The following is a 23704-nucleotide window of genomic DNA, read 5'->3' on the forward strand; positions in this document are numbered from 1 at the left end:
TCTTTATTTTCCTCATCGTTTAGAACGCCTACTTGCGGTCGCACAAACGCTGCAATGTGGATGATGGAGTGCGACTATGTCTAAAGGCCAAGAAGATGAAATATATAATATTCTTTAAATTATAAGATTAATATTCTTTCATCGTAAATTTATCAACGAGTATCTGGCAAATTTAACAGTTTAATGTAGATGTAGCGATATAACGATACAATAAAACTGGTATTACGATCAATTAAATTAGAAAGAGATTCCATGATTTTGTTGAATAATTCTATAAAAGTATTTGATATTGTAGCTAGTAATTATATATAGTTATAAATCATAGAAAAGAATATATATATTACCTATTCCGAAATATTTTGGTATCTTTTACGTCGTTCAATATACGACTGTGCATTTTGCTCTACTCGAATACTTGCAAATCTGAATTAATTTTTATATCGCACATTATTTGCGTCGCCTAAAATTCTGCTTATTTTTATTAATATTACAACTCATGTGGATAGCGCGCGATGCAAAGGCAATAACGTTGAATAAGAATTTTAAGCCGACCAATCAGAGAAAAGGAAATGAGCGTCGTTAGATGTAGCGCTTCTATAGTTCTTACCAAAGATCATAGAATTCACAGTAATCTAGACTAGCGTCACTACTATGTCTCGTTTCCTTTTCTCTGATTGGTCGGAAATTTTGTCCAGTGCGCAGTCGTAGTCGCAGTCACGCGCCATCATGGCATAAGCCACAAGTAACTATAAGCTACATCATCTATATCATCGTTTGATACATATTCGTACTAATAAATTGTAAACAAAACTAAAAGAAAGAGAGAGAGAGAGAGAAAGAGAAAGAAAGAGTGAATGAGTGAGTGAGAGAGAGAGAGAAAGTCCTAAAACATCATGGGACGTTTTCCAGCAAGGTACACAGATGACACAGTGTACTACACATTATCACATAGTTGGCTGTCAAATGAAGAAATTAAAAATTCTGTATTTGATAGCCAATCGCGTAATAATGTGTATAGTATTTTTTTAGTCAAAAAATCGATTTTTTGAATCGATTCTTTACCCTAAGAATCGAAGAACTGATTCTATTTTTAAAAATGCTTTGAAGCATTTCTAGCGTGTTCCCGACCGCAGCCTATGTCTACACTCTTTACAATCTATATATTACAGTCTAAGAGCCAATTTCACAATTTTAACAGATTCCAGGACATTCGCCCGATCATCAACAACTATTATTTTTAAATTCACTGTCCATTAAAGATTGGCAATTAAAAAATGAATAAGTAATTTGGTACTAAAAACAAAGCAGTATATAAAAGTATATAAAAGAAATGTATGTAAAAAGTATGTGAAATAAACATATATTTTTTGTAAATACTTTTTTAATAATATAAAATTTTTCAAAAATTTAAAGCTTAATTGTTTAATTAATTATTTCCTTTATTAATTTAAGTTTTAAAAATTAAAAAACTAATTAAAATTTAAAATTAGTTAATTCAATGAAAAATTTTTTTTTGATCACAATTAGCTAAAATTAATTAATTAATTAGATTTATGTATGTTTCAATTATATATAAATAATTTTGTACGATTTTTTAGATCGATTCTTGCAAAATCGATTCTTTGATTCCGATTTTTTAAGAGAATCGATTTTCATGATTCGATTCAGAATCGATTCTTTTAAGAGAATCGAACATCCCTAAATGCGTCTAAAGTCAGACTATATATTGAAATGTGAAGATTAAAGATTGGAATTTGACGAATCAGAACAAAAGGGACTAAAATTTCTTCATCCTGATTGGTGGCAAATTTCAATCTTGAATCTTGAATCTCAGGCTGCGTCTTTGACGCATTGCATCAACCAATTAGAACAAAGAAATCTTTACTTTCTTTGCCTTGATTGGTTAATTAAACGCTTCGAAGCATTTCTAGCGTCTATCCGATCGCAGCCTCAATCTTTAATGTGTAGTCTGATACGGGCTTTACATATACTATGTCTATTTCTTATTCTTTCTTATCCATTCGGTTCTTTTTTACTCTCTATCTCTTTCTCTAATGTATACTACTCTAAAATGCTTTTCTTTTTCTAAATACAATAGATAGAATACGGACAAAACTTTAGGGCATTGTACATTTTGATCACATCTCTGGAGCGGTAAAGAATAGGTTAGACGATATTGATCGTCGAATCATTTTTATAAGGAATAATATCGCTAGGTAAGACAATTTTGCAGATGAGATACAGAACTTGCATTTAGATGTAAGATGAAATGGGGTAAGATCGTTTAGAATTATTTGAAGAATATCTCTTGCCTTTGTGAATAATCTAATCTATCTCTATGTTTGAATATACAGATCACGTGCTAAATAATTTCTTCACATTGAAATTACCCTGTATAAAAGAACAAAAAAATCCATTTAACAATCTTTAACCTCGTATTTAATATTTCGATCCTTGATATTCATTGTAGAATTTACACGGCAATAAGCGCGATGATAATCTATATTTATGTATAGAATTATGTAAAGTTCGTTTGTAATTTTTCCTACAAAAGAATGATCGTTTTGTATATTTTCTTATTTTGCAGCAAATTATTTGTTTAGAAAAAAGTGTAAGCTATTTGAGATAAAAGCATTTTTTTTCATAGTATAAAAAGCAAGAAGAAAAATCCTTGGTTCTAATATTAGGAATATGATACTCACTCTATATACGTTAAAATTATCTTTAAAACAAAAGATATTGAATTGTATATGTGTGTACAGTAATTAATATTTGATATACATATGAAACTCCCTATCGCGGCTAATTTTTAATATATAGAAAATAATTTCTATGTCCTTGATAAATAATTTGATAAATTTGAAAAAAAAGCGATGATAATATTTGTCTTTCACAATATTGAAATAATGATAGTATATACATTATTTCTTTCATTTACATATGATATATTTTTTTTTCACGTGGTATATGCTATTGTATATATAATTATGCAAGATATATAATGAATTAAGAGAAACTATTTGTTCCTTTGACATTGTTTACATACCTAATAGTATACAATACATACAATAGTACACAATACATACAATAGTATACAATACGTTAACATGCAATAGACTTGGAATCTGTACAGTTTTTTATGAAATATGGAATTCTTTTCTTTTGCAGGTGTCTAAGTTTTTTGATAACAGATAGTAATATGAGAAATAATATTTCTCATCGCAGAAATATTTCAGTAATAAGAATATTTGAACTATTTTAACGTTAAATGTGAAGACTAAAAGAAGTTCAATACGATGCCGACAAACGATGCGACACGCGATGAAATTCGCAAGATTCTCCTATCGTTGCTGCTTGCTCGACCGGGAGCCACGCCAGTTACCGTTCTCGATCGGGATTATTACGAAGTGGAGGGCGAGCGTATACCATGGCGTAAGTTTGGCTATGCCGATGTGGCAGAATTTCTCAAGAGTATGCCAGAACACTTTGTAGTCGAATGGTGCAATGGTGGGCACTATGTGCGCGGGATCGCGTCAGAAAAAACTAAACACGTAAGCTCGCTAGTGTCCCGCCAGAAATCCACTTCAAAGTCGAAATACATTGCGCTTCGTATTCATCGGCCGTTCATCAATCGTTACATACCGCAAATGCAACGACAGCGGGTCAGGATCCCGGCCGAGCAGTTATCATATCTCGTAACGTTTGTCCAGAACAATCCAAATGGTGTATATCTGCGAGATGCCCTGGCGATGTTACAAAAACAATTGCCACATGTCATGCTCTCTTTGTACGACATGCGGGAACAACTGCACGAGCTGCCACATTCCTTGTATTTGGACTGTGATATGATTTATCCCGTGAACGATGTTTCACGAGAGGCAAAGAATTCTCCACAGCGTCCGATATCGGAGCCACAGAACATGCCGCGATCGTCAACCATGGAAACAACGTGCGTCGGCGGAGATGAAGGATCTGATTTTCTGGAGGATCTGAGCGACGACGACAGCTTTGTCCCGGTCAAGTATTTAAACAGCAACCATCCAAAGCAATCGAAGACGAGTGAGCGGCTCGCCGCGGTCTTTGCGCGGAATGCGAATAATGAACAAAATGCAATGTCCAATCACAATGACGACGTCAATGTCGACGAGTATTTTGCCGCGACGAATAACAATGACAACTCGAAAACTACGACCGCCGATTACGTTGATCTTTCTTCGCTGATAAGCAATAGAACGAAATCGCGATTGGATCAGCTAGTGCGGAAACACCCAGAGGGTATCTGGTGTGCCGACCTGCCCGATAAATATTTGAAAGAATATAATATACATCTAAATTACATCGAACTAGGCTTCACTAGCGTGCGCGAGTACGTGTCTTACCTACCGGACATTTTTTATATGACACGAGCGAATTCGATCGACGACTTTTTATTGTATAGCGCGGATAAGAGGCCGACAGTTCCTGACCAAGAAGTAGCGAGATCAGAATCCATCGAAATAAGACCAAGCTCACGCGAGCAGCACGATGAACACAATGCAGTGCGAACACAACATGACAATGATGATGATAACGCACCGATTCCAGCGGATGTTGTAAGTAATAAATAATAATTATTTTCTGGTAATGCCTATATATTTATTTGATAATGTCTCTCATCTTGAATTATCTGACAAGGTATATTTTTTGTTGAACGCACTGTATATTGTTAATTATTGATAATGCAAAAACAATTAATGTTTTTTTTTATAAGTACTAATTGATCCATGAAAGAATACAAGTTATATGTAGAAATATTAATCCTTTTGATCCCCAATTTTTATCGCAAATAAAATTAAATATTGTATATAAAAAAAGAATAACTTCATGGAGATAACATTATATTCATAATATATATAAAAACTTGTAAGGTTTATTAATGGGACTTAAGTAATTATTTTCTCTTTATGTATGTGTAATGTTTATTTTCTTAAATATTGTTTTATTCTTTCTTTCTGAGATAAAATATTATACATTTAATCTTCATATAATTATTCTTTTTTAATATACAATATACTCTAACAATATATGTACATATATATATTGCAATAATTGGTTTATATGTTGCAGTCTCCTACTATAACAAAGACATTTGCACCTGATGGTGTAATGAATTACAATGATAGCGTGGATCTAATACTAGTGACTGATTTACAATGTGACAGAACATATCTAGAGATATATGTTGTAGAATTATTTAATCCAACCTTCTTTTGGATACATCTGCGAGAAAACAAGAAACGCTTTGATAGATTTATGAATGAACTACAGTAAGAATGAGCGATCATATATTAACAATAGCGATGAAATCCAAACCAAAATCTGAAATTATTTTATTGCTTTCAGTACTTTTTACGAGTATAACAAGGATAAGTATACCATTCCAAAGATTGCTCTAAAAAAAGGTTTGAATTGTGCATGTATATATGCAAGTAAATGGCATAGAGCGATCATTAGATCCGTAAAACCGGATTTCAGAGTGACAGTAAGTGAAAATATGATATGAAATAAGAATATTACGAATAATGAAATAATAAGTTTCTGGAAGTATGATTCTCTATTTCAATTACACTATATAATAATTCTTTATCTTTCAATAGGTGATGTTTTACGATTATGGCACTTTAAAGACGTATGCACCTGAAGATGTATATTATTTGCACAAACAGTTTTCCTTTCTACCTGCGCAAGCGATACCTTGCGGCTTGTATAATGTTAAACCATGTGTTGGTGATCGTTGGAAAAAAAGTGTGACAGAGAAATTGTACGATAAAATTAGTGAAGCTCTTTTAGCCTTAACTATAGTCACTGTTGATCCTTCGGTGAGATTATGTTATATTTCTAAAGTTACAATATAAATATTTCAATTTTGAATTTTATTAAATTATTTCTCGACTATTGTGTGAAATATTTTTGACTACTTTTTGTTTTAATCTTTTGTATCAGAAAAAATATAATTAGATTGATAATATTTTATCGATAAGAGAGTCTAATATTATTAAATTATATATATGTAGTTGAATAATAATATAGAGAATTGTAATAGTTATAGATATGGTTGTAATGAATATATTAATGTGATTTACCTATTTATTTTGACAGAACAATTCCATGATGGTCGTTTTATCCGATACAAGCGAAGAAGAGGACATACATATAAACGATTGGTTAATCAAAGAGAAACTAGCGCAATGCGGTAAAATGGTGTGTATGTGCGACAGCTTTCTGTATTTTCATTATTTGACATGTAATAATATTAGTATACAATCGCCTCTATCTACATCAGCTATCCATGTCAAGACATTCAATATAAAGAACGATATGGTAAATGTTGATAAAGCGCGACATGATAGAAATCAATCGATACCATGCAATAAAAGAGCGCATACATTATTTGATGTAAAGAATGTGAAGAGTGAAAGCAAAACTGTTGAGGCTTTGCATAACATCCCATCCAGTAAAAAAGCTCTCCTGCAGAAGTTGCGGGATATTAATTCACTGGATGCTGAATCATCGGCTGCTGAATCGCAATCAATAGATTATTCGAAAAATGAAAAACCAATCGGTCCAAGGAAATTGTTGGAAAAATTGAGAGCATTGAATGTTACATCCAATTCTAATTTGAGCATTTCGGCGCCAAAGCCAAACCATGATTTTAAAGATAATATGCAACAAATCAATTCAGATATGAAGACTGATTCACAAGATGATAATGGAAACTTCAAGCATTGTGCATTGAATATGAATTTTGTTTTAAGAGATTCCGACAACGAAGAAAATAATGAAAAAGATTTTGGAACATTTAGAAGTTTATATGGCGGACATGGTTTGATGGAGCCTTTTGATTGGTCATTAATAAAAAAGAACGATCAATTTCTTCATCGAGCAACTGTTGCATCACATAATAATTTAGACATTCTAATTAACGAGTATAAAAACAATGTAACAGAAGATCAATCAGAATCGCATAAATTAAATAATTTAAAAAAAGAATCACTACCTGCTAACCCCTATTTTCTAAATATAACTCGTAAGGAAGAGGAATATTACTTACCTAAGCAGAATATCAATTACGATTTTAAGAACGTGTCTCAATCCGTGGCAAAGTTAAGAAACAGGATGGAAGTGTATAACGATAAGTATACAACAGTAGTTGTGACAAGAGACATACTTGAAATATGTAATAACACTCAATCCCAAAATACATTAAATCCCGATACGAATACTGTTCAAACCAATGGTGTAGCTTCTTCAATAAAAGAGACAACTCGATCTAAGATCATAAATGAAAATGGCGAAGCATATGAAACAGAAACTGAACAGAAAATAGAGAAAAACAGAGATTTTGATGCAGATATGAAATCAATCTCTTCTAATATGATTAATAATGAAGATTTGAGAATAAATAAGAAAACATTTGAGTGTAGTACAGATAGTTCTTCTGAATCCAATACAATTAACAAAGTGTGCAATCCCAGATACAAGAAGTTGCTAGATCAAATGAGGCATATGAAGATGAATTCAGTGAAGTCCAGCTCTTCAATGGACTTCCTTAATACAAGGAATTCTCCAAGCAGCGAGCAAATTCAATCATCTTCCTGTAGTCACAGCAGTAGCACTACTGGTAGCATGATCTCGTCAGATGATGAACAACGTGAGGACTTCAGGAATCAAAATAGCGTGCGTTTTACCAAGCTACGCAACTTTTCGAAACTTTCATCCACATCCTCGAGTGATTTTTCGTTAGATTGCAACTCCAAAGAAACTAGAGGTCTCTTGTCTTCGGAAAATGATTCTCTTGTTTCTTTAAATGTGAATGATTTCAAACTGGATCAATTAGTGAAAATTGATTCGATCGCTTCTAACATTGACGATTCAAAACAGTCGAGTATGACAGTTAAAGCATCACGTACTTCGAAGATGTTGGAACTGGTGTTGAAAAACGTAGAAAATGAGACGAGCGTTATCGAATTGGATTCCGATGATCTGAGTAACCAAGAAAGTGTGGTGAGTGATAAAAGCTGCAACAAGGAAAGAAGCGAATTGGTCGACGAGTTGGTGATGGATCATGTGAAATGCAAATCGAGTAACGATATAAGCCTGTCTAAGAAAACACTCTCTCCGCCAGTGTTAAATGATTGCGATATGGAATCCGATGAGAGCGATTGGGACGGTTATGTAGAGCCTTTTTTACAGTTTAGATATACAGAGCCGACGAAAATTTCAGATGATGAATCTGAAAGAATTTAATAAAATTGTATTTCGAAGAAACATTTTATATCATGCGATGACCATATATAATCTTTTTTCTTTTTTTTTAAATTAAGATAAAGGCAGTGTGATTTGTCATTGTATTGATCAGAATATTTCACAACTATTTAATAATTGTTTAAGTGATATATAAATATCCTCTAGAGGAATGTTATATTTGATAAAAAAATACACAATTTTTATAATCGGATTATATATATATATATATATATATATATATATATATATATATATATATATTATAATCACATTTCACAGCTATGTAATGCATATTAAGATGTTAATTTAGTTCAATTTTGGGAAAAATTTGAACCTTATGTTATGTGTAGTGTATATATAAAGTATAATAATACAATATGTAATAAAGATATATTGGAATATACCAAAATATGTGTGAAATTATTATACCAATCAGCACAAAAACACTACGATCACATAAAGTGATAATTTTTTCCCAATTCTTGTGCCTCGGTTAAATATTATTCGATATTACTTCAAGTTTGCTTTTATAATCTCATCCAACTTTTATTCAAATATTATTTAATCTCTACAAAAATTTTGTTATACATATTACTTTATCTTATCTTTTTTCTTTTGTTTTCGTCACTCAGGGTGATGCCGTCGACATGGCGAGCATAATGAAATATATAGTAAACAATTTGAACCAATTACCGACGTATTGCTTCGGGGAAGAGAGCCTAATGTCTGATAGCCGCTGCATAGCAACATTCACCGAGGAAATGTATGAGAAGGTACCTTTGGGCTCATCAAAACAAACTCATCTATGTCGCGATAGCCTTGAGCAACATTCGATAAGGCCACCGCCGGGTTTTGCACCTCTCAGCGAAAAACCCAGTTTATCTAGCATGTCACCGAGAACTGTTAGCGATATATATTCCCTCGGAAACACATCCAATGTAAAGACGAGCTACAGTAATGCAGAAATGATTACGAATCCATTCTTGAGTGATCAACAATTTGTGAACGACAATATCATTCCTAACGACATAGCGAAGCAGATATTTACACAGATTTGGAATGAGAATGTGCAATTGATCATCAATTTGACCCAGATTTTATATGATATAATGGAATGTTCGCCGCTCAATAGAAACATATTTGAAAATCACATGACAATCCAGTATCATTTCAATAAATTTCTCAAAAGCTTTGAAAAGAGGCTGATACCGGACAACGATCAGTCTACGGTCAGCACGTCATCAACGTCGCTCAATCTCGCAAGAGAAACAACGCCGGATAAAGTCAGCTTGGCGGAAAAAATGCCGATTAATTCGAATACCGAAAGTTTCGTGAATCGGAAGCTTGCGGGCATGAATAATTTATCACTTAATCTCGCAAGAGAAACGTCATCGGATAAAATCGGCTTGGCAGAAAAGACGCCGATTAATTCAAATACCGAAAATTTCGTGAATCAGAAGCTTGCGGGTATGAGTAATTTATCGCTTAATCTCGCAAGAGAAACGACGCCGGATAAAGTCGGTTTAGCGGAAAAAACGCCGATTAATCCGAATGCCGAAAGTTTCGTGAATCGGAAGCTTGCGAGCATGAGTAATTTATCGCTATCGAATCCGTTCAATGATGACAAACCACCACAGACTCACAACATGTTTTCCGCTTACTGTTCAAACGGTTATACTTTTGCAACCAACTGGCATCAATCTGACGGATTCAATCCTCATGGTCAAATACCGTCTCCAGTAACTCCAACTTCTGCACGTTCCATGTTTAACAATTGCGGACCATCATCGGTCATGGCCAATGTTTTTTTCCCGAACGTCGATCAGGGCAATGAAAACTCTTCTGCGACGAAGCCAGTATCTCCAATGATACCGATGAATGCTGGTTCTAATAACAACCGTAATTCTTCAAGTTTCTTCAGTACTGTGAATAGCGAGTGGGCCAACATATTCAAGGAGACGAATCCTTTCAAGTTTTCTATAATTAATGACATGCCGGAAAAACAGAATGAGCGGATAGCGAACAATTATGATACGAATTCTGCATCATATCTATCCGTTAAAAATTTACATGATCATTCTTTGAAAATGGAAGCTGTGAACATTCACGCGGCGAGCAATGGCTTTACGGCTGCGGAACACGTTAACGTCAATAGCGCTGAAAATTACACTCCTAGAATTGTCTATGAAGCCGGTCCGGTAATGTATAATACGCAGAAGAAGCAAACGGATGCAGACATGAAACATAGCACTTGCAATAGCAATTTTAAAAATGATTGTAATGTGGCTCTCAAAAAACATTGTAGTAATAAGGAATTGTCTTCGCAATCTGCGAATGATATCGCTACCTTGCATTCGAAGCATGATAGCTCACACATTGACGAAGGCTATGTCACTCGACCACCAATCAACTATACGTTGCAAGATTCGCCTTCGATTATAAGCAGCAAACCGAATTATCATCAACAAAACGAGCGAATCGTCTCCCCTCAAACTTGGAAACAAGTCGAGATTCCAGAACATTGGATTAACTCGCAATTCCGAAACGGCGCTCCTTTACAAAATCCTAATGAAAGACCTGCATTTAGCAAATTGGTTAATTTTCCATCTCATAAAGACTGGAATTGTAATAATAACAAAGAACCTATAACCCAAAATATGAATGGAATGATTGATTTAAGTTACATCTTCCAACGGAACGACAAAGAAAAACCGTTGGATATGTACAAGAATTTCTGGAATAATCCATCTTACATTGAGAAACAAAAATCCACTGAATATAAAAATGCGAACAGTGTTTTTGTTTTTGGTACCTCTTTTGTATTTCAGAAAATTGGTATGTATGATATTATTGGACATTCAGTGAATTGAACCGTTATTTATCTTGGTATTGTATATATAAAATTATTTTATTTTTTTCAGATTCAGTTAAAAACGCGACATTTGTGTTTCATATAGAAGAGGAAGGTTGGATGTTAACACAAGAATTTGTGGAAATTTTTACAAATCTCAAATTATGCTCTCGTCTGATGGCTATATTAGAAGCAATGAATATAAAAGCTGCATTCAAAGAAATCCAAAGATCCGATCATCCAGTACAATTTTTACAACTTGACCAGTAAGTTTGAAATATTTTAAATATAGTATATTTTACACATACGCACCACACACACACACATATATTTAAACTGGAATTTATATTTCGACTTTAAAAATAACGTTTTCAAAAATATGCTTTTATCATTTTAGTTATCCTTTAAATGTTCCTCGAGATTCCGATAAGCGCATTGTCTCCATTCATTTAATCTCGTTACAAACAGCATTGTCATTATTGCATAAATTGAAGATAGTCACTCGCGAGGAAATAGATAATGCTTTCAAAAAAAAAGAGTTCCTGGACGGTTCTATTCTGCTTGATATGTGGGTGAGTATTTTTAATATCTAAATTTTTCAATCATTGAGATCACAAACAAACAATAGTTTATACATTATATTTTTTCTTGAAGAAGCAATAATTATGTGTTATGAAATATTTTGTGTGCATGTATAAATATGGAATACTTAACTAATATGATACTTTTATTTGTTCTAGATGTTAATCGTCATTTACCGCGACTTAAGACAACGCGTTGAAGAATGTAAGTTATGGAATGTAAATGCTTAAAACGCGTTCACATTGCAAATAGCTTTGTATAACTTATTAGGTTTATACGTTAAATTTACATCTGTAATCGATGTTAATGTTTCTTTTTGTACAAACAGTACATAAGTTCTATTTCTATTTTTTTGATATTTATAACGCGAGATGACAATTATGTTTAAGTTATTAGAAATTTTTGATTCTTTAAAATATGACACTGATTTAGGTTTATTATTTAATTACGAGTAACCGAGTATGAGAATATGAAACTTACTGAATTATATATTTTCCTTTATCATATTACTATTTCTAATGTTTAACAGAATTTTTTAATGAAATTACATTCCTTCCCATTCCTCCCGTTAAATACAACTCGATAGTCTTAAGTAAGTATATTAGAAATTAAGAAATATTTTTGTACTTAGTTATATGTTCTAAATGAAAAAATAAATAAAACTAAATGATAAAAGTCGCCGAGTTGAGTATAATGATTGTTGTACTTACCCATATCAAGAATCTTCAATATTAACAATATCTTTCTCAAATATATTCAAGATTTCTTACAACTGAAAAAAAAATCAAAATTTATGACAATTACATTAAGAACAATTTTTATAATTTGAAGAAATAAATATTATCACTGCTAGGCAATTTGAAAATAAATTTTTTGTATGAATAAAAAATATATAAATAATTATGATACATATGTGATAATACGTGTGTGGAACATATTTAAAAATCTTGAAAAATGTTAAGGAATATTGCAAAATAAAATTTCTGAGAATTAAAAGAAAATTTTTCACAAGCGTTGAATAAAATCCTTTTCAAAAACAGGAAGTTTCTCGCGATATCTCGCGATTCACCTTCGATATGTTTCATGGCGTTTAACAGATGATCGTGATTTCGTGATCGTCGTCGAAGCGTAGTGGATTCGCGAATTGACGACATCCTGCGGTTCTTTTGTGACCAGAGTTTTCGCGATCGATTGGATTTTCCACCGTGAAAAAATGGCTGAGGACGAGAATAAGCTTACCGGTTTAGCGAAATACTTTAATAGCCAAACCATGCAGGGTCGAGCGAACGTGAGTGATTTAACCTCAAAATCGTCGTCGACAAAGCTTTCGTTTACCTTGAAGAGGATTTTTTAATATTTGATTAATTTTCCAGGTGACGAAGGCGACATATGCTGGTTTAGCAGTGATCGCTTTGTACTTCTACTTGAAACCGAGTAAAAAGACGTAGCTCGTGGATGAGACCGTAGTTATATTATGTAATACGATACATTGTGTCGTATAATATCTTCAAATTCTTCAAATAAATAGTTAAATGATCTTTTATAGATCTTTTTTGTTTGTTACTTGGTGCTTGTCTCTATGAATAATGTGATCTGTTGCCATAGGTAACCATTAATTACCAATACAGCATATATATCACAATTTACAGTCACATTTATTGAAAAAAAAGAAAAGAAAAAAAACCAGTTCTATCATCTGTTATTTAATAAAATTCTTTGCTAAAATATAAAATAGGAAAGAGAAAAAAAGTATAATGAAACCTTGAAACTATTGACAAGATTGTGTACTAATGATTGAATACCATATTCAATAGTATATTGAAATTCTATTGATATATGCCACTATGTCTTTTGCTTGTTCAATTAATATTTTTAAAATCGTGTATAATTTAATTTGCTGTTTTTTATCATCATGCCTTATTTAATATTTTAAAAGATTACAGATATAGAGATATTTTAGAATTTAGAATATATATTCTAGCTATGGAAACTTCCTGTAACAATATTTATTCATATTAAAACTATACCTTTGTCATATGAAGTAGTATATTTGTTTGTTATCATGGATTGAATATTTGTAATTCGTGTTTTGATTGATTGAATTTATTTACAATAAAATTTATTTAAAGTACATTTGAGTCGTAGAGAAAAAGTAAACTTACATAAGTGACGAAATTAATATCTAGCATTAAATTAAAAAATATTACTAGTGATAATACATGGAAACAATTTGTACGATGTGCCTTAGCAGTTATGGAAAAATGCTAGCTGGTATAAAGCCCTAATTCAATAATTATATAATTTTATTCACAATGGAAGAATTTGGAATTCATAAATAATTTATTTTAATTTTTGTATTAGTTTTGGATTAGTTTCTTCTTTAAACTTTTATTTATTGGATATTATTAAATAAAAAGGATAACAAGATAGAGAGAGAGAAGACATTTAAAATCATATTTTTTATTCAGAAATTAGGAAGGATCGTAGCATAAATTTTAGTTGTGCAAATTTCTCTTTCATCTCGTTTAGTTTTAGAATCGAATTAGTGCTTTTTCTCCAGCTATTGTTCATTGTTACTTGATGATTCCTACATTGTATTTATAAGAATGTCAAAACAGCAGTGGGATAAACAGTATATTTAGAGGACAAGAGATTCACATAATATATACAGTCTCATTGTACATATGTATTAAGTATATGGGTATATATATTTAGACGAGTTAGATAGAAATTCCATGACTAGAATGGTGAATCTCTTTTGTCGTATAACTAGGAGAGCGTTTTGTTTCCCTCTGTACTTAAATCTAATTTCTCCTTCCTGTCTTCTTTTAATAATAATATGTCTATATCAGGAAATCATGTTTGTTAAGATAAATTTCAATATATTTTACAATTATTTAAGAACTAGATTACTTAGATAGAAACGCCAAATTGGACAATCTGTTTTACTAGCAGAGTATTACTAGTTGACATTATTGGTATCTCTTATCGAATAAAGATCATTGAGATATAAGTGCTAAGTGAATAATTTTTACAGCAGGAAAGAAAAGATAAAAAGTCGGCATATGGATATTATTTGATAATTTATAAATAGAAATATATATTTACAATTTTCTTATATATTTTAACGTCTAATTTTTATAATAATTCTAATTTTTTTTCAATATACATATATTTATTTCCGCGTGTGGTGAATGTTAATTTTTCAGTGCGGATATTACATTTTATGTTTGTGAAGCTTAGAAGGACTAACATTTATATTTTTAATAATGTCTATAATAGTATAGTATTCCTATAATTCTTTGGCATTTTAATGCATTCATTCTTTTCATTTTGTTTTATCTTATCCTCCTTCTTTTAAAAATTTACATTCCTAAATAAAAGGAAATATTTACAATGTGATCGTGTTGCTCTTCCGCTCCGTGAAGACAAATTTAGAAAAATATTGGAAGTTTCTGAAAAATATAGGAAACTCTGTGACATTATTTTTTATTATGTAATTATCGATTGTTATAAAAAGTTTTTAAGAAAAAGATATATCTTTTATAAATTATATCAAGCTTCAAACTATAATTAAAAGATTTTAAAATTGTGACGTATTTTTAGTCTTTGTACCATGTCTGGAAACATTGTCGAAGCCTCTTTAAAGTGATGTCAACACAGTGGCTATTTTATTGATCTTATGTTAATAGAAACTGGAAACTCTCCTTTATCAGCTAATGTCTCTTGAGGCTGATCAGCATGCAAATTTTGAAGAGCGATAATTCAAGAGAAAATGCAGAAGACATATAGGATTTTCTGCAGCCTTTCTACAACAATTTCCCAAGGGAATGTTGCATTCTTGACTTCTGTACTTTTGACTTCGACGAAATCCGATTTATTTTCTCGGGAGAGCCAAGTATGTGATCAACTCGCCGAAAGTTGGTAGAACGCAAAACTTCCTTGCCGATTCGTGTTAGCGAATTACTTTTTAACTTCTCTTTTATATTTCCAATGAAGTTAAGCTCTCGATCTTGAAAGCTTTTCGTTACATCTATCTTTTATTTACAGATGTCAAGATACCATTTCCCATTTACAAAATATACTATTCAATTAAAATTTAGGACTGTAAAAATGTGTTTAATATGTTGATCTTTCTCCTCTCTCTCTCTCTCTCTCTTTCGCAACAAAGCTTTTAAAAATTCAATTTTGATATCATTGTTTGCTTTGTATATATCTATTATGTAATGTCAATATTTTATCACAAAAAAGAGAAATTTATTGTTTCATTTATTAAAAGTTGATGTCGTGCTACACGCTTCTAATTGAAAAAAACTTATGATTGCGAAGCATTACGCCCGAGTATAATTATTTAGCCTTAGCATGATTCAGTCAAATGTCTTTTTAAAATACTATTAGAACGTTGCGTCAAGACTTATAGTATTAATCTCTTTCGTTCGATTAAATCGTCTTAAGCAATATGAAACTTATACGGGATTACTTGAAAGGTCATCGTTGTAAGAAGTCCTTTTTCTAAGCTCTCCCGCGCGATAAAAGACTGTTATTCTTAACGATCCTTTTTCTTATATCGAAGTTGTGCCATCCTGTGGGATTACAGCGTTCGAACATGAGCAGGAGGATTGCTCCGCACTGTTCCCGAGAGAATAATATCAACTGTCCATCGCACCTCGGAATTCCCATCTCGTTTTTATATCCGTTTTCATCCGTTTTTTGATAATTGGACGTTCCATCTAACTGCTAAAACGACTTCAGGAATATATATATTTTTATATATATTGACTGTTCGCTGAGATAAATGGGTTAATTTTATTCTATCTTTTTTAGCTTGCAAATTTTCTTAATATCCATCTAAGATTCCTGATTGGATAATAAAATAAAGAATTGTTATCTATTTTGAAGTAAAATAGTCATCATCTATCTAACAATTGTTTCATTTTTTCAGATCTCTTCTTGCTGCAAATTTTGACTAGATACTTTTAACAATAAATAACGCAGAGAAAATATCGAATAGCAAACTGATTATTTGTTATATCGCTGTGATTCTTTTTGACTTTTTCGATATTTTAATTGGACTTGTAATTGAATTATTAATTAAATAATAAATCAGAAAATATGGCGAACAATTGTATATGATAGATTACAGCACCGTACTGTCATTCTTTTTGTTTCATCAGTTCTGACTAAGTAAAATCCTTGACAAATTAAGACACTAAACTGAGTTCATTTCAGCAACAGATATGAAAGATAATGAAAAGCTGTCTTTATATCTTTCCAATTTTAATATGATTTATCCATATTTATTGTTCATTAGAATTACCATTTGCTTTTTTTTCTAACTACTTCTGACCAGTGAAAGTTCTTGAAATTTGACTAAAACATTGAGCTAACTGGATAATAAACGTGAGAAATAATGATGTCTATTATAGCGTAGAATCGTCGTTCTCCCTCTTATTCCAGCTGTTTCGACCGTTCGACGCTCTCGACATTTGACTAGGGCTTCTCGCTGGAGTCCTAGGATAATAGACGCAGAAACCTGGACTAGCCGGTCTACCGCTCTTCAGGCTCTGTCTGGTGCTGCCATTGGACACATGGATGTTGTTGTTCCAGCTGATAGTGTTGGCGCGATTGAGATGACCATGCCTGACCGAGTTTCTCAGCTCGATGTTCGTCGTGTTGGTGATGACCGACTCGTCGTACGTTTGAAACTCTGGACTGTCCCGTCCAGGTACGAACAGCCTAGACGAGCAGAAAAGTTTAAGGAATATCTTCTTGAATTTCCGCCCGAAGATCACATAGATGATGAAGTTGATGCTGCTGTTGATGGTCACTAGCAAGTTGCCAAATTGCACCATCCAATGTGGCGGATCCGCGATAAACGTTTCGTGCGCGTTCGAGATTAGAGGTAAAATGTTGCAGATTAAAAACACCACTACCACGCACAGGAGCATTGTCGCCAGGCCGATCTCGCTACGTTGATGACGTGACAGCTGTTGCAAGTCTCTGTTTGCTTTTCTGACCTGAAAAATGAAGATGCAAGCTGAAAAATATATTACGAGAGATATATTGATACGTTTTCTCAAACAAAAAGAAATAAGTTTCTTTTTTTTTTTTTTGAGATGGAAGAAATTCTGCACATTACATATGACACAATCAATAAAATTATATTATCAGATAAATATAATATATATTTTTGAAACATAAAACATATTTTTGTCAGAAAAGATATTTTATTTTATTTTTTTTGTGTATATGTTTTTAAAGTGGAAAAATATTACATTGCGATTCGTATGGGTGATTCTATGATTGCATAAATTTGCATATTTTTCCAATTTGTTGTTTTGTCGTTTGCCTCTTTTACAATCACATGATATATGAAATACTACCGATACATACACATATATTATTATATAAGAGGTTAATTATTTAAAGAATTACTCAAAAAGAAACATAATCTTAATGGCTGCGCAAGTTTGAAAAAATTTAGCTCTATACTTATTTAATGTTGTTAATTAAATTTGCATGAATTCTACAACTTTGATTTTTTGAAGAATATTTTATGTCAGATTTGATCTCTTATCGTATTACTTTTCAAAAATTTTCGCGTATGTAAAGTAGAAAATATTTTTATAAATTAAAAGTGGGAAAAAATTAGTGAAAAAAGGATATTTAGTGTGATAAATGTTAATTGAATCATTTATTTAGTTAATAAGTTAATTTCAATTTAAATTATATTTGATTATAAATTTCCAGAAGATAAAATATAACAAAACTAATTTTTTAATACACTTCTCATTTCCAAGATAAACAATTTGAGTAAGCTAATTAATAAATAAGCTTTATATTTCTATCGCATGATCTAATAATCTAATACATCTTATTTCGTGATATAATATTCATTTATTAATATTATATGTATGAAAGAATCATCTATTTTGATATTTATATCTTGCTTTGATAATAAATATTTTATTGTCTTTTATATAAAATAAAGAAAGAGAAGTAAATATTTAATAATTATTAATGGTAATTCTGTAACGAAAATTACGGTATATTTGCTTATTCAATGAGACTGATAATACGGAATTGCGGTATTATAAGATTTATGAGACACTTTGGCCAGCCAATTTCTTGACGTTAAATTTCGCCAAGTGTCATTTAATGCTATAATACACAAGTGATAAACAAAAAATTTCATAATAAATTACGAACGTGAAAAAAAAAAGATTAATCGGTGCTTTTGAAAGAACACAACTAATTACAGGGCCAATGAAAGGCTAATGAGCGGGTTCTTATTTCATCAAGATGCGAAACAATGCAATTTTTGTGCGAGAAGGAGACTGTAAAAAAATGGGAAGGAAAGAAATACGGCAAGCATGCAAATGAATTAATTAAAATTACATTAAGTATATCAATATTTGTATTTTTTAAATATCGTCAGTTTCAGGAGAAAAATTAGAGAAAAAAGGGAAAAATTAGAGAAACAAATACAGATTAATAAATATATTTACAATGAATTGTATTAAATATTTAAACTTATTTCAATTTTTAATAAAAAATAATTTACTAAGTTTACATAAATCAAGAAAAAAGTTTATTTTTAGAATTTCAAAGATCTTATGATCATAAATCTTAAATAATTTTTGAATTACCAAAATTTATTACAAATTACAATCGATATAATTATTTTTTAGATCAATTTATTTATGAAGATAACAAATTTCTTAAAGCGAGAAAATTGAGACAAATGAGAGAATTGACAGAAATGAGTCGCGAAAGGCTTGGTGTATTAAAATTATAGCCCTAACAACTCTCTTGTCGTAACGTAAAAAAATGGCAACAGTTTTCCAGACATATTAAAGTTGCTATTCATTTTTATATGACGAAAAATTATATGACATTGTGTTTGCAGCGATCCCCGGTGTAGCTTTAAACTGTGTCTGACCTGTTTTTTTTCGGATTTACGATCACTCTTCAGCGAAGTCGTATTTCGTGATGAGGTCTGTGAAAAATCGAATTCTTTGTTTTTTGCATTTAGCTTCGGAAAATTGCCGTGAAGTTTTCACTGCGAAACCATCTCGGTATTTTAAAAATATTTCTTAATTTCTAGATTGAGAGAGAGAGAGAGAGAGAGAGAGAGAGAGAGAGAGAGAAATTACATTGTTAAATATTTAAAAAAAGCTCTGATTGCGAAACTCTTTCTCTTTCTCTCTCTCTCTCTATAGACAATATTTTAAAAATATTACCGACAAAGTTATTTGTCGGACTTTAATACGCCCGGTTTTATAAGCCCTTATATGAGATATTTAATTTCATTCGGCTTCAATTTTAATCGCAAGCTTTAAAAGATTTTTATGTAATAATAATATCGAGATATTACAATCGTTTTCAAAATATAAGCGATTGACAATATTTATAATTTGCTTGTTTCAATTATATTTATACGTTGATATAGTTAATCCATCGATATTTAAATCTTAAAATCATAATGTTTGCTTTTTACAATTAGATTATATCTAATCTCATCATCTAACTCTACATTATTATCCGCAAAATATTTTCATAGCATAAGATTATTATAAGACATCAACCGTTTTCTCTGAACAGAAATCTTAGAATTTCTGATATTGACATGAAAATCTGTGTATTGCGATTGTGTGTGTTTGTTTCTCTCTCTCTCTATAAAAACGACCAGTACTCACGATTGACGGACTGTTGCTCTATATCGAGCTCTCTGTGCAATAATATCTAAGTCTTGTGCAAAAAGCAAACAATGTCAAGGAAGGACGTTTGCGATTCGCGTATAAAATTAAGTATGTCCGCAATCGATGTCCATTATATATTTTACATTCTTTGCCTTGAATATTTTATAGCTTCCAAATTCGCCTACGCAGTGTTTGAAAATGCGTAAGAAAGCGCTGAATAAATGCCAAATAAGCTACTATATTTGCGATTAAATAAAGCGGAACGAAAGAAGAATATTTGAGAATCTTTTGTTTATGAGAATGATTAATTTTTGAAATTTCAGTTATTCGCGCTAGTTTTTAAAAATTAAAATAAAAGCCTCGTTTATCTTACAATAGATATGATGACGAAACAAATAAAAAAACTGTCGATATAAGGGTTTATATTATACAATAGTTGTTTTAAAACAATACAGCTTATATCGCGATTAACTTATGGATTAAAATGCATGTTTTTTTTGCACGCACAAAGTAATGGAATGTATATTTGTAGATCTTAATATATTATTTATTCTTAATATATTTCGATACATTAAACATAATTTGAACTAATTGGTAAACTGTGCGTGAAAGCTTAATATAATTCACAAAGAGTTAATGGTAATTTGTATATAATAATACAATAGATTCAAGTAAATTAGATATATTATATATTGTTGTAGAATGATACGTTTATCGTAAAATCTCAATTTTTATTAAAGAAAGAAAAAAGAATTAATTAATCTCGTAGGAAGAATTAAAAAAGAAATAGAGAACAATATACGGGAAATTAATTTATCATATTTAAAAATTTTAAAAACTCGGATATATTGCAAACTCGCAATTTTACTTCATGAATCTACTAATTTATTTTAAGCTCTATTTTTATTTTAGTTGCAGCATTTTTTTCTGATTTCGCGGCTTCAGCTTCTGGAGCACAAGGGCAAGTACGTGCTCGTCTGCTAAAACAATTACGAGAAAGTGGCAGAGCTAATTATCGTTAAGACTTCACGTCGCTCGTGGCAGATTATTATGCGTGTCGCGTGTCGCCGAATTGTCGCGCGTTACTTCGGATTACCGCATCCGGTTCACTTGGTGAATGCGCTCTTCGTGCGCAGCGTGCGACAAATTGTTAATAGAATTATTAACAAATTAGATACACAGTCGAAACACAAATATCACAGCTTGTTGCAAATGTTGGATCGTACCAATAAAAGTGTCGCGTGCAATTATGTTTGCTTTTTGTTCTCCAATAAGGTCACGTTTGAGAGTTACATTGTCCATATAACAGACTATTGTCTATTCTTACATCATTCTTATCTCTCTTTTGGCATTTATAGAAAGTTAATTTTGAACCGTACAAAAAATCTCATCGCAATAATATTAAATTATTAAAAAAGTTTATTAAATAATTCCATAATATGTGAATATAAGAAAATATATGCACTGATATTTTTATTTATACGCGTCAAAAAAATTTTTTTTTTATGTAAAAAAAGAGGCAAAAGCACTCACTCTTTATTTATTTGCGTGATTTACTCTCGATTTTTTTTTTGCAAGAGAGAGAGAGAGAGAGAGAGACAACAAACTTCAATTTCGACAGAAAATAAGAATTTTGAGCCGAGATTAGGCGGCTGCTTTCGTTTTTCGCATGAATATTCTCAACAACGTTACGCCTTTTGTTCGTCCGTGTAAAAAATCATCGAAAGTTCCGAGGAATATGCCACCGAAAATCACATCCTGAGCCCGGAATTAAGGATAGAGTGCGGACGCTAAAGTTTCGCGATAAGGGAAAGCCAAGGGAGTCCTTGTCGTCCTTGGACAATCGCCACTTTGTAACTTCAGATCCCCGAGGGTCGTATGAATCTAATTCGACTCCGCGGTTAAATCTTATTGCGATGATATTATATCTATGTCTTGATATTGTTTGAAAATGCAAATCATCTACTTTACAAGAAAATGTTCTTATCTTATAGATTATTCAGGCAAGAATATAATCTTTATATATTAATTTATTAATTTTTAATTTATTAAATATATTATTTTCTCTCTGATTTTTTATTATTAATTTTAATTTGATTATATTTTTATATTATTTTTATAAAAATTTACAGCACTACAGAAATTATTTTCTAATATTTTACTTTCACGCTAATTTGTGGTTGTCTCCTTCATCGTAGGAGGATGATATTGCTTGTGTCTGCAGCTGTAATCATGCGATTTGTACAAGTGGCACGTGTCAGAGCAACTGTTCGTGAATTTCGTTGCCCTTATACGTGTTCTCGAATTCTAAAAATATGTCTGTCACACACAAAAAGGAACTTATACACACTCTGAATAACTTTATTGGTTTCGAGACCACTGTGCGCATATTATTCGTACTTTTATATCATTTTATAAACGGCCCGTTACGCGACAAAGTTATTGCGGTATCGACACAGCTATCCTTCCTCTCTTTTTCTTCGTTCTCCATCGGTACAAATTTTAAAAAGAAGTTTTAATAAAATGGAACGGTAGCTGGAAAATATTAGTTCCATTGGGAAAAGCCCGCTGTCGCTGATACACTATTCGATATTTCGCCTTTAATCCCTGGCTCTGCCACGTATTTTGCATTTTGTCAATGTTTTTTTATCGTCTCTGATTCAGAATTTGACAATTATAGATATAATGACGTTTTTGTAATAATGGTAACTATCTCTTTGATTTTTTCTTACCGCGTTACATATTGTTTCGCGTAAGAAGTTTATCGTCATGTAATTTATATTCGAAATAAATTCAATATTAAGAATAAAATTTGTGCACGTGTAAAATAAAATATTATTTTTGCGAGATATATTATTTTAATTTTGTAAAATATTATTGGACAATACAATATTTATCTTAGCAAGATAATCCGCGATTTCGAAATTATGGCGATGTTAGACTTCAATCACGTTACTCACCCGTTGATAAATGGCCATGTTAAAAATCACTAGCGTGATAAACGGGAGCATGTAGTACACGAAGAAGTACATCCAATGGATGTACAAGGTAACATAATACTCATTGCTTCTCAGTTCGGTCGGGGAGACGCAGTACACTGTGATATTATACTTCCAATGTGTCTCGTTGTACACTGTGATTTCCCAGAATCTAAATCAAATTTATAAATTAACATTTTCATTAATTTACATAATAATTTTTATTTTTTATACAATCGATTAAGTATAAAATTAAAAATTATTCTTTTCTTCTCGTTTATCTTTCTATTATATATTCTTATTTT

At 31.4% G+C, this 23704-nt stretch overlaps 2 protein-coding genes across 8 annotated transcripts in view; one reads left to right on the top strand and one right to left on the bottom strand.

The window, feature by feature from the left end:
- Window positions 1–2000: 2000 nt before the first annotated feature.
- Window positions 2001–12293, top strand: LOC138940377 (uncharacterized). Its single transcript, XM_070309228.1, has 10 exons — window positions 2001–2216; window positions 3169–4592; window positions 5107–5306; window positions 5383–5521; window positions 5637–5858; window positions 6139–6240; window positions 8919–11121; window positions 11208–11403; window positions 11535–11709; window positions 11878–12293. The coding sequence occupies exons 2-10, from the start codon at window positions 3297–3299 to the stop codon at window positions 11947–11949; spliced, it is 4605 nt and encodes a 1534-aa protein (XP_070165329.1). The 5' UTR covers window positions 2001–2216; window positions 3169–3296; the 3' UTR covers window positions 11950–12293.
- Window positions 12294–13828: 1535 nt separating this feature from the next.
- The window catches only part of Fmrfar (FMRFamide Receptor), a 47711-nt gene continuing 37835 nt past the window's right edge, over window positions 13829–23704 (bottom strand). For all 7 annotated transcript variants that reach the window (XM_070309296.1, XM_070309287.1, XM_070309279.1 and 4 more), the window contains 2 exons: window positions 23382–23571; window positions 13829–17736 (listed from right to left, as the gene is read on the bottom strand). In XM_070309296.1, the coding sequence (XP_070165397.1) occupies window positions 17140–17736; window positions 23382–23571 (787 nt within the window). In that variant the 3' untranslated portion in view covers window positions 13829–17139. The remainder of the gene's footprint in view (window positions 17737–23381; window positions 23572–23704) is intronic.

This window comes from Polyergus mexicanus, unplaced genomic scaffold (genome assembly GCF_030449975.1).
Source record: "Polyergus mexicanus isolate NDT 795.1 unplaced genomic scaffold, iyPolMexi1.0 SCAF_2, whole genome shotgun sequence".
NCBI classification, from domain to species: Eukaryota; Metazoa; Arthropoda; class Insecta; order Hymenoptera; family Formicidae; genus Polyergus; species Polyergus mexicanus.